At 43.8% G+C, this 12,123-nt stretch overlaps 1 protein-coding gene across 1 annotated transcript in view; it reads right to left on the bottom strand.

Annotated features, from left to right (window-relative positions):
• LOC134540184 (spatacsin) overlaps window positions 1–12,123 on the bottom strand; it is a 53,892-nt gene that overhangs the window by 21,371 nt on the left and 20,398 nt on the right. Inside the window, exons 16-22 of the mRNA XM_063382750.1 lie at window positions 9,762–10,027; window positions 9,183–9,353; window positions 7,439–7,675; window positions 6,066–6,230; window positions 4,845–4,970; window positions 2,598–2,775; window positions 731–939 (exon numbers count right to left, since the gene is read on the bottom strand). Of these exons, the coding sequence (XP_063238820.1) occupies window positions 731–939; window positions 2,598–2,775; window positions 4,845–4,970; window positions 6,066–6,230; window positions 7,439–7,675; window positions 9,183–9,353; window positions 9,762–10,027 (1,352 nt within the window). The remainder of the gene's footprint in view (window positions 1–730; window positions 940–2,597; window positions 2,776–4,844; window positions 4,971–6,065; window positions 6,231–7,438; window positions 7,676–9,182; window positions 9,354–9,761; window positions 10,028–12,123) is intronic.

Here is a 12,123-nt window from a genome sequence, read left to right on the forward strand (position 1 = left end):
TAAGATCAATGTACGTAATATGATTTCAGTATCCTCTAAATAATACCTAATTATGTTCTTTAATTGGTTTTTGTCTGTCTTTAGTACATAGTAAAGTAGATTGTCCTTGTGTTCATGTTTGTGAAATTGTCATTGTTTTTGTACATGTTTTTTTTGTACGGTGCCTACCATTAAAGGCTCTTTTTTTAGCCTTTGGTCGGCTCTGTATATAATGTGGGCATTTTATAATATAAATATATTTAGTTAAAGGTGTTTCCACAAATTTTTTTTTTGTAGTGTTGAGTCACTTAACTGTAGATATCACTTCTTTTACTATCTTATCAATAAACTTTATCACCTTAAAAATAGGACATTTACCGTGATGTGACCTTTAATATAAGATGATGTTAAATATAAGAGATGACAATGACTAAAAGATCGCCTTGAATACAACTTGGATTATTCATCCATAAAGTAGTGAAAACAAGAATTCAGTTTTTGAAACTTTCACAACACTTTGCTTGCTGCACAGCATATCTTTATCTTTTCTTTTTTTTAATCATCACAAACCTAAATGTTCGAGAGTTTAACAAAAATTTTTTGGTTTAACGTAGAATAAACTATTAATAAAACAATGAGTTTCAAAACTACATTTCACTGGGAACACTCACAGGAACAGCATCGTGATTGAGATGCAACTTATTCGCGGGACTTCACCGCAGTCTCGCAACCGGGGGCGCGGAGAGCGTACCTGCACGGTGAGAACGCGGTGGCACGGCAGGCGGGCCACCTCGGCCAGGCGCAGCGCGTGGGAGAAGCGGCCAGCGGCCAGCAGCCCGTCGAGGCACGCCTGCAGCTCCTCGGAGGGCCGTGCCAGGAGCCGCGTCCAGCTCACTCGCACGCCGCTGCCCGCCAGGCAGTCGGCCACCCGCCACAGGTGGTTGTAATCCGGGGCCTCAACTGCGCAACCACCACAGCGATGAGCCCCCTGGAGCCGGCTGCCACGCTACCCACCGTGCCACCGTGCCACCATGCCACTGTGCCACTGTGCCACTGTGCCACGGCCGACACGTCAATAGCAGTCCCCACGTATCGTTCTAAACGCGCGGAAACAGGCATTTTTTAAAAATAAAAATACTTGATTTGTTTTTGACGTGATGACCTATAAATCGATGAACGCCGGCTGCACGCACGTAAAGCCATGACTCATCGTCACGTTCCGCCCGAGCCGAGCATGCGAGAACCGGCCCACCACCGTGCGAGAAAATCCTTCCATAATATCAAACAGGTTAAGACGGGGCTTTTTAACTAATTTTTCGTGATTATATTTAAACAAATTATTGAAATAATTAAATTTGCAAGAACTGTAAAAAATATTTGAAAATTAAAAAAAAAAAAGCAATTTTTCATCGATGTTTTCTTATGAACGTTATCACGTAAAATTATCGTCCGTAAACCCGACTTTACAGACAAACCCCCCCTTTTTTTTATGCTGTAGCTGTAGTACAGTAACCGAGTTTCGATTAACCGAGGTTCTGCGTTATCAGAACCGACCTAAAGCCCAGTCACGGGCAAGGATGGTTGAAACATTTGCTTGAGGGCCTAGAAAATAATTTAACTGTTCTCGAAAGCCTACAGAAAATTAACCTCAAAGGTGCCATTTACTGGTTAGGCGAATCACGTAGTGACATTTAATTAAAGAATCTACACCAAAGAAAAGCTGAAAAAATCATCACCTAAAAAAATATAATTTGATGGACCAACTGAAAACTAGGGTGATTTCCTCGATCCATTTTGCTTAGCCGATGTTTCTGCAGTTTACATTAACTCCATTGATGGAGACACTAATGTATTGTACAAGATGTATTAAAAAGTCTAACAAGCAAATAATTCATTGCAATTTTAACTTAATACACCCAAAAAATAATTTTTCTTGAAAATTTAAGTTCTCTTAATATTGTAACATACAACATAAAACAATACACTATGATTTACACTTAATAGTGCACGTGCATGTAACCCATACCGTTGATCATTTGTACACACGAGTACCCATTTTATATATTAAAGTTACGCACATTAAAATTGCACTGAAACTAAGAAAATAATATTAAAAAATGCAAAAAAAAAAAAAAAAGTAAAACAATTGCTTAATTGATGTCTACTGGCCCACGTTCACAGTGTGTGTGTAACTGGGATGTGTGGATACGAAACATGCTTCACTGAAGTTGTTTGGGGGTCCCGCGTAACCATGGCCAGCGGCGTAGACAGGATTTGTATATGGGGGGGTGGGGGGTGTTAAGAAGCATGCCCCCCCCCCCCCCCCCCGTGTTAAAGTGGGGTGTCCGGGGGTACTCCCCCGGGAAAATTTGGATTTTAAGGTGTAAAATAGTGCTATTTTAGCAGTTTTCGGTTCTTAAATTTAAATATTGTAATGGTAAATTTTTTTATTAATTTTAATATGAAATTTGTTTGAGTGATGAATAAGAAATTAATTAAAGATTTGGAGCTAAGGGGGGTGAGGGGTGGGGGGTTGAACCCCTAAAACCCTCCCCTGGCTACGCCCCTGACCGTGGCAACCAACACGAACCCCACGGCCGGTCGCCGGGAGGACGCACCTGGCAGGTGCTCGGTGAAGGAGGCGCGGCACAGGGTGTGCAGGAAGAGGCGCTGGTGGGCCGCGGACGGGAAGCAGCTGTCCAGCGCGGCGTTGGCCAGCCGCACCGCCGTGCCCGCGATCCACGCGCTGTCGTGCACGAACGCTCCCTCTGCCTCCCCCTCCTCCCCCGTCGCGACCTGCGCTCGCGACACGATCATTCGTCTGAACACTCGAAACACACTTCCGAGTTCTTTACTTGAGTGAAAATGATGTACATACCAGTAAGAAACTATATGTTTAACAATCAAGTCAGACTACGATTAAATTAAATTTAAAGCAACTGTGAAAGGGGTGATAGTCACGAGTTGGTTTCAACTGTTCATTCTTTGAATTAAATGGAATGCACTACACGCAACCTTCGTAGTGGCATTGAAGCGAATGCTGATTCGTCATTACCGAAACCATTTCTCATGACAAAAGATAAGAGTTTATTAAAATATTGTATTTTCTTCCTCAAAATATAATTTTGCAGCAATTTCATAAGTGATGCATGGAAATATTTGTGAAAATAATTAACGATAGGTGAAAACCAATAAAAAAAACAACTAGATGTACTTGCTACTCATTGCCATTATAAAAAGTGTCCCTTGCTGAAGTGTGGTTAAGGTCAAATTACCGTATATACTCGTGTATAGCGCGCCCTTTTTTCCCCTCAAGTAAAGGGAAAAAATAAGGATGCGCGCTATACACGGAAAAAAAAAGTTTGGGGGGGGAGGCGGGGAGGAGTGGAAGTCGTTAACTGCCGGTTGACGGGTGACGTTTCTGGCCAGCCCCCACACATACGCACAAGCAACAAGGCCTCTGTTTCACACACACATACGCACAAGCAACAAGGCCTCTGTTTCACACACACACACACACACACACACACACACACACACACACACACACACACACACACACACACACACGCACACGCGCGTGCAAGCTCGCGCATCATGGTCTCTTGTTTATTTTTAGACCTCCCCCCTTTACAGAAAGCAAGCTCAGAAGCTAGTAAAAAGAGAGAGAGAGAAAGAGAGAATGTTGTCACCAGTTCCCTCCCACCCCCCCAGCCACCTTCTTCGCTTCCTCCATTCCTCGTCCCAGCAGCGACCGGTGAGTCATCTAGTTCTCCGCGCCAGCTTAGCAACGTAGCGCGGCACGCCTCCCTCCCTTCCTTCCTTCCACGTACCAGTTGTGACGATATATGGCTTCATTATCTTCTGTTTACACAGCAGAGTTTATGTATTTTCCTGACGTATCACCACACATCAATTTAAATAATCAGGTACCACAAAATGTTAGTAAAATTTATTTATGGGAAAAAAAAAATTTCAATTTTTTTTCTTTTGAATTAGTTGCAAAAATCGTCGTGCGCGCTATACACGAGGGCGCGCTATACACGAGTAAATACGGTAACTGAAACCTGACTTTTTAAGTAAAAACAAAAATAAATTTATCAGTGGAACACATAATACATGGATGTGAATAATTGCATTTTGATCCTCACAGTCTATCAGACTTTTATAGAATTTCATTTCAGCTGAAGGCCACAGGAGTGAGACAACAGCGAGACCACGGCAGTGAGGCCACGAGTGATACATAATAGGGAAGGAATCTCCATGGCTTATAGTAATAGACAAGTATTTATTTGTAAGCCAATTTCATTTTTAAAACAGGAGATTTTGATGGATACAATGCACTTTTACAACGTAATAACCCCTAATAAGTATATGTAACTTATCTGAATGAAACTAAATAGGAAAGTATGTGTGTTTGAAAAATGTACTGTCAAAATAAAATGTAAAAATGAGTTACGATAGATGCAAAATAAAAAAAAAGGAGAATTGTTTCAAAACTATATAGTAAATTAATTTTGGTAAAAACTTCATGCTAAATAAATTACATTGATTGGATTACGTTTACCTATTCAAAGGTTAAGTTCTTTTGATTTCAGTAGTTTTAATTGAAAATGCCAATTCATTTTCATGATTTCAGTTGCATTTCAGTGCTTCATGCTCTATTAACTTGCATTTTTATGTTATATGATGTATCAGTTTTATCGCAACTCGACAGGTAGTAGTGTTCCTGCCTATCGTAAGAATGCTTGCCAGTATTCGCCCGAGAGTGATCTCGGGAAGCCACGACGGCAGGATGGTCTGACCGGGGACTGGAACCTGGGAGTTGCTTCGCCTGCGCCGCGGACGGAGCGGCGAGCACTCACCGGGGCGGAGTTGCGCAGGTTCATGCACGCCGCCTTGAAGAGCTTCAGGCCGATGACGGCCTCGTCAAAGTCCCGCAGCACCGCGCAGTCGCGCAGGAAGGTCAGGAACGGGCACAAGGGGCTGTCCTGCAAGGTGTCGCACGCCGTCACGAGCCAGCACCAGCATTTCGGGGGAGAAGGGCCAACATTCAGCAACTGCGCGAGGAACGCAACCTCGCAGCACGCTACCGACGCAAGACAGTCACGGTCGTTTGTAACGCACGCAAGTCGCAAATTGTCAATAAACTGATTTAAAAGTGTTATTTTCTTAACACTGAGTGACAAGTGATGTGTATGATAAAAAAAAAACATTGTGGACTTTTTGTGTTCACAACGTCTGCAACTGTGAAAATTATCCGGAACACTTCACTTTAAACGTGGAAGATGGAAACGCAAGAGCTGAAAGTTAGCCAATGCTTGCGTTGCGTTTCTTGCATTTCACGTTTATTGCCTAGTTTATAAAACAAGCCTGAAGGCTCTGATTAACTCTATCATTGTAAAACTTAATTTACTACAAAGCAATATCATTTTTAACAGCCAGCATTAATTATAACCGAAAAATACTTGGCATTTACCATATTTACTCAAATATAACGCCATTGATTCTAAGACACTCTCATCTTTCAGGCCTTAGTTAATATAAAAAAAAATTTAAGTATGATTTTAACATTTCCTTCAATTCAAGCAACATATTTATTTCTAAAAAAAAAAAAACAATATTAACTTTTGGTGCATTAGTTATCTTCAGTTCATTAACCCCGCAGCACCAGTGGCGGATCTAGGATTTTGGTTTGGGAGGGGCTTGACCCAGCTGAGGCTAGGCTTTATCAAGGCAAAAAATAAAACAATAGTGGACCCAGATGCTTTTGGAGGGGGCTTGAGCCCCTTAGCCCCCCCTCTGGATCCGCTACTGCGCAGCACTGCCCAGTGGATTTTGAGCACACAATTCATTGGTCTACCATGCAATCACCTTTTTGATGGCTTCGACCTTACAAACTGATGTTGTACTTGACGTGTTAAAAGAGTACTGTGTCTTTGTAAACTTTCTAAAATGAACAGCATCACAGCTCACACCTAGGTGATGTTTCAACACCGACCGAGTGGGCCCCCTGAAGGCCAGCTCTAGAGAGCACAGCGTCGTACTGCTCATTGCGGGGCGAGAGGGGTCGGGCGAGCACTCACCGGCAGGAACAGGTCCCAGCCGCGCGCGAGCGTGCCCACGTGCCCCGCGCACACCGCCTCCTCGGCCAGCCGGGCGGCGGCGTCTGGGGTCCAGGCGCCCGGGCGCTGCCCCCGGCCGATGGACACGCCCACCCAGGTGCACAGGCACGCCGCCAGCGCCGACGGCTGCGGCAACGAGACGGCGACCGCTCGACTCTCTTTCTTCGCATGCTTACCACCATGGGCGTCGCAAGGATATATTTTTTGGGGGGGACTTCAATTGATTTAGTTGTTGAGGAATATCCATCCCCTGAAAATAAAAGCGGGGGGTCCTCCCTCGGGAAAATTTGGGGTTTGAAGGTGCAAAAAGGTGGTTTTTAGGCATTTTTCTTTCATAAATATTTTAATTATAGTTGGTTGCAATATATAATTTATTTTTTCTAAAAAATATTTTCAGAGAACAAATTTGTAAAAACACAGTTAACATAACTGTATTCGGTATCGGACCTGATTTTGATTTTACACGAAGATCGAATTAAAAAGTGTTCACATTACCACGATTGGACTAAATGCATCATGCGCAACATATGGGTTATATCACAGAAATAAAATTTTTAATATAACTACGAAACTAAATATATTATTGGAGGGGACGAAATTGAAGACTTTTATTACTGGGGGGGGGACGTGTCCCCCCCCCCCCCCCCCCCGGTTGCGACGCCCATGCTTACCACATTTACCCAAAAATAATGAAACTCTGAATATAGTGCTACCCAACTTTTTGATTACGAGTTTATAAAATAATACTTCATGGAGAGTAAATATCAATTCAAACACTTAGAAAAATAAAATGATTTAGATTAGTAATTTATGCAATGATTGTTAGAGCTTTTTTGGTGTTACTTTAGCCAGTATAGTGATTTGTGTGGTCTGTTTGAAACAGCACGTGGCAAAGAGAAAATAAAAATTTTGAGTTTTATAGCTGTAGATGAAAAGTTGTCTTCAGAAAGCAGGGGATGCTGTGATATACAGGTGGAAGAGAAGTGGGAAAGAGAGCCTTGGCTAGCAGCCATTGAAGAGAACCCAGAAGGAAGGGAGGGAATTCTCTCTCCCATAGTGTTATCCTGTCTCACCAGCCATGCCTGTTGACGGTCACATAAATCAAAATAAATTTAAAATAGAAAACTTACTACTGTAGTATAATAAAAAAAATTATTTCAGATACATTACACCAGTATAGCACTGGCAAAGTTGGTGAAATCACTGAGAAATGCTCTTATTATTGTAGCAGCATAAAAAGAAAATCTATTTTAGCGTGATGTCACAAGGCAAGCTTGGCTTGGCGGACACAGAGAACGGACACACCGGGCGAACGACGGGAGGCAAGGGGTTACCTGGTAGCAGCAGGCGAGCACGGCGTAGACGGGGTTGCGCGCGTCGCACGCGGCCGTCAGCAGGGCGCCGCAGGGGTCCGCCGCGCCGTGGCAGCGCTGCAGGGTCAGGAACATGTCTCCCCCCTCGGCGGGCTCGGCCAGGCACCCGGGCTTCCCCTCCTCCGCCCCGCCGGCGCCCGGGTCCTCGCCCGAGCTGCTGCTGAGCTGCGGGGAGCTGTCTGCCCCGCTCCGCTCCGCCTGAGGCCACACACGCCCGCGCCTTCGCCTTGCACATGCACGCTGCACATCCGAGCTGAATGTCATGTCTCCACTCATATGAAACATTGCTTTACATTCTTTGAATGGTTATTGCAACAGAGAAGATTCATTTAGGATTTTCGTTTTTTGGGCATAAGCCATTACCGCATTACACTGTATGTCATAAGAAACCTCAAAAATGGTCAAAAAATAAAATGCAAACCTGCAGAAAACGAGCCAAAATCAGCCAATGTCAAAAGTTTAAAAAAACATAAGAAAGCACAGGAAATCCTGTGGATGGAATTAGTCGGAAAAAAATATTATAGCATATACGATAGACTGACACGGAAACAGTTGCAACAAGAACAGTAAATAAAGAAAAAGATGAAAACCTACCAAAAGACGAACACAACAATGATACTAAACAGATAATATGGTCAAAACAACACAGAAATACACAAGGTGAAGCTAGGAATCTGACCTAACAGATATTCTGGACACCACAATGGTGATATCACAGAACAATCAGTAGGCTTCCTAAGACAAAAAACAGTTGTCATTAGTCGTTTCTGCTGTGACATTTATTGATTAGATAATTCCTCTCACTGAGATTTCTTGCAGTCTATGCATTTAAATTTTGACATCTGCTGATTTAGGCTTTTTTTCTGTGTGATGACATATTCCATTCTTTTGTATGAAACAGGTTTATCCAATCAGCAATGGCTTATGTTCAAAAAAATAAAATTTTTCATCAACCTTCCCTATCGCAAGAATATTATTCAAAGAACGATGGTTCACGCTACGCAGTAGAGATGGACAAAGTGACACACTGAATAATGTCGCTAATCGTTTGAGACAATACAGCTTACTGCTTCGTGACAGTACACACTGGGAGGACATACAGCAGGCACGGCAAGATCACCTGCATGGCTGAGCGTCAGACTTGAGCTGGTTGAAACACGAGAGAGCTCGCGAGTCGAGACACTTGCCCGACGCCCGGGTCTCCGGTTCGTCCAGACTCACGACGCAGTGAAGACGTTAGATGTGCATCGACACACCCCGACATCTCAGTGCACGTGTGTTCACCGCCACCACCTCGTAGGAAAATTGGCCAGAGAGAAAAACTACTTGTACCACACACCAACATGGAACATCACGTGGTCGCCATTGCACACCAGCCGAATGATTTACCTAAAACACAATTCAAAGCACTGCTGCTGCATGAACCAGGCGAAGGACTTATCTCCGGGATCACTCATGTGCGAGCGATGTCGACAGAGAGCACCGACGATGGTGGCCAGGCAGTTTACTTTAGAAACCAGCAGTAGTACGGATTACCCAGCTGTGTTTCACTTGTTTTCCGAAGTGTCATCGAAGTCTCTGGCTTGTAAGAGAACGTGCACATGTGACGTGGTGATGAAGAATAAAAGGGTGATAGTGCTACGAGGAGTGGCGATGAACACGCGCGCACACCGAGATGTCGGCAGGCCAGGCGCTGCCCGCTCACCGCCCTGTGGATGCCGATCCTGCCGTAGTAGGCACGGTGCGAGTCGGGCCGGCGCAGGCGGGGCCGGCCCGGGGGCGTCTCCCGGGGCCGGCGGCGGTCGCCCAGGCGCAGAGCAAGTCCCAGGTGCTCTCGCAGCCCCGGCGACGAGAACAACCGCGTCAGCTCCAGCACCTGGCAGCAACCACACCACACAACACCGCTTTCATTTCTGACGTGATAACGTCTTACAAATCGATGACTCTTCTGCGGGTAAATACGGTAAGTATACAAATTTGTAACGGATCCTACAATTGGTCTTTTAGTTTCGATACTGCTAAACAGGAAAGAGCAAACGAGTTGTCGTTCAATGGAAACCAAACAGCGGAACCTTCGATTGGAAAATTATTTGTTTTCCAGATGAGCCGTACACTAGACGTGTTGTAAGAAGATTCTTGGAATTTGTATTCAAGTAATAAATCAAAGTTTTTATTTGCAGATAAACTAGTCTTGTTGAATTCAACCAAAATCCTGGCGAAACAAAAATCCTACTGCTGTGAACGTCAAGATCACGACAGCCGGGGCGAGGGAGGGATGGGGTACCTGGGCGGCGGGGTAGTTGAAGACGTGCGCGAACAGCACGAAGGGCAGCCACCGGTCGCGAGCCGCACAGCGCTCCAGGAACAGCTGCGGCGGCCGCAGGCGGTGCAGGCTGGCGAACTGCAGGGCCGGCTGCCAGCGGAGCAGCGCGGCCGCGACCCCCGCGTCATCGTTGTCGTCAGCCCCCTCCTGCAGCGCCGTCTCCAGCAGGCGCAGGAACTCCGCGCACACCGCGGCGTTGCTTTGCACCACGCCGCGCAAAACCACGCCTGCCGGACAGGACGTGCCAGCTCGCGAGGTCTTCACCGACATTCAGGGTGGTGACCGCGAGGCGAGTCACGTTACACACTGCTCATCACTAGGGACACCTGTATTTCGCGATTTCATTTCATGTCAAGGTAATTCACAAAACACTGTAGCTTCTTCTAAGAGTCATGGCAAATTGTGAGGGTGCAGCAGTGCTGTGACCACATTCTCATTGGCCCCGTCAAGAGCGGGACGACACCTCTCACCGACCTCAGCCAATAACCACTGGAGAAAAGCTACAGTATTTTGAGAAATACCTTGACACGAAATGTATTCGCGAAATACAGGTGGCCCTACTCATCACACACATCCTAGGGACAATAATTTCACCCCACGTACTTTCCGAACCCATAACCCGGAACGGTTATTGTATGTGAGACTGAATCGGGAGAAACTACGCACCGAAGAATTCATACACCTTCGAGACGCAATCATAAATGATGGAAACATTGATGACAATGGAACAATGGTAATCTTACCCTCATCTCACATCGGAAGTCCGAGACACATGCACGAATACACTCGAGACGCCATGACCTACGTAAGAAAATATGGACGACCTGACCTCTTTACAACGTTCACATGCAAATCATCATGGCCAGAAATAAAAGAACGACTAAGCTACGGACAAGCCCCCATGGATCGACACTGCGAGGCCAATTAAGTCGGTCAAGTCATGTTACACACCACTCATCATACATTCTAGGAAGCAATGATTACACCCAACGTACTTTCCGAACCCACGACTTTATTCTCTTTATTACAACTTTGGATGCAGCAGTAGTTGTGAAATGCGAACAAAGACTAGGTTGCTTGGAAGTTGAATATGTACATAATGAATATTTTATATCTATTTGTATTTCCAGTAAACAAAAGGAAGTTGTTGTTAGTAATGGAATAAAATAAAAGGTATTAAATGGTGGTTTGATAGGTCAAGGTGGTTCTACAATTTAATGTTTTGTAAGTTCAGTTTATCATTAAAATCAAACCCCAAGGACGTAAAATGAGAAAGCACACACCGTTCACTGGGTTGGCAAAAAATTGGGCTTTTTGAAAAACCCCACCCATGTGGGGTTTTTCAGGATTTTACAATAAAACCCCAAGTAATTTGACATTATCTTTTTAAGATAAAACTACTTTGCTGAGGAATGTTAGGTATGTAGCGTAGAATGCAATGTGCTAGTTGTAACGGCCCGAAGGGTAGACGGCACGGGAGAGGTAGAAATGACGCAGCAGTGATGCTACAGAATTGTTGTAACGCTGCTTGAGTTTTGTCTACTCCTCAGTTTTTGTAACAGCTAACAATTGACGCTACCGTGTGTGCGCGTGTGTGTGCGCGCGTGCGTGTGAGTGTGTGTGTGTGTGTATGTATATGTATGTATGTATGTGTGTGTGTGTGTCTATATATATATATATATATATATATATATATATATATATATATATATATATATATATATATATATATAGTTACTTATTATTAATTATCATCTCTTGTTCAATATAAATAATTCTAATAATTTATCTACACCTAATTAGCAATAAGTTTCACTTACGTCACAATGCATGGAATCTCTCACACACACACATGGTACTTTTATTGCAAAAAGTCTGCTTTTTGGTGATTATTTTTGAAAATTAATTTTTTCAAACACTACTTCAGAAGTTATAAGTGTTGAATTTTTTTAATTTACTCAAATTTCCTTCAATATTTTTCCTCATATTTTTTTTTCTCGATTATCGAATACTTTGAACACTAAGGAGCTGATGGTATTCGAAGCTTACAGGATTTTATTGGCCCATCCCTAATTAGTAACACAGAGGAAAACCCAAGTGGGTTATACATAACACTGGGGTTTTGAAACTGGTATGACTAAAAAATTGAACTTGAAACCCAAAGGTCACGTACAGTGAAAACTCATTACACTGCACAATATAACGGTTCGTTATATACAAAAATAAACAGTTCAACGCCGATTACAAATTTTGATGTTTTTTTAATATATTTTAATAGAATGTTGCACAGACGATTCCAAACACTTTCAAAAGAGGTTACTCA

This window comes from Bacillus rossius, chromosome 16 (assembly GCF_032445375.1).
Source record: "Bacillus rossius redtenbacheri isolate Brsri chromosome 16, Brsri_v3, whole genome shotgun sequence".
Taxonomy (NCBI): Eukaryota; Metazoa; Arthropoda; class Insecta; order Phasmatodea; family Bacillidae; genus Bacillus; species Bacillus rossius.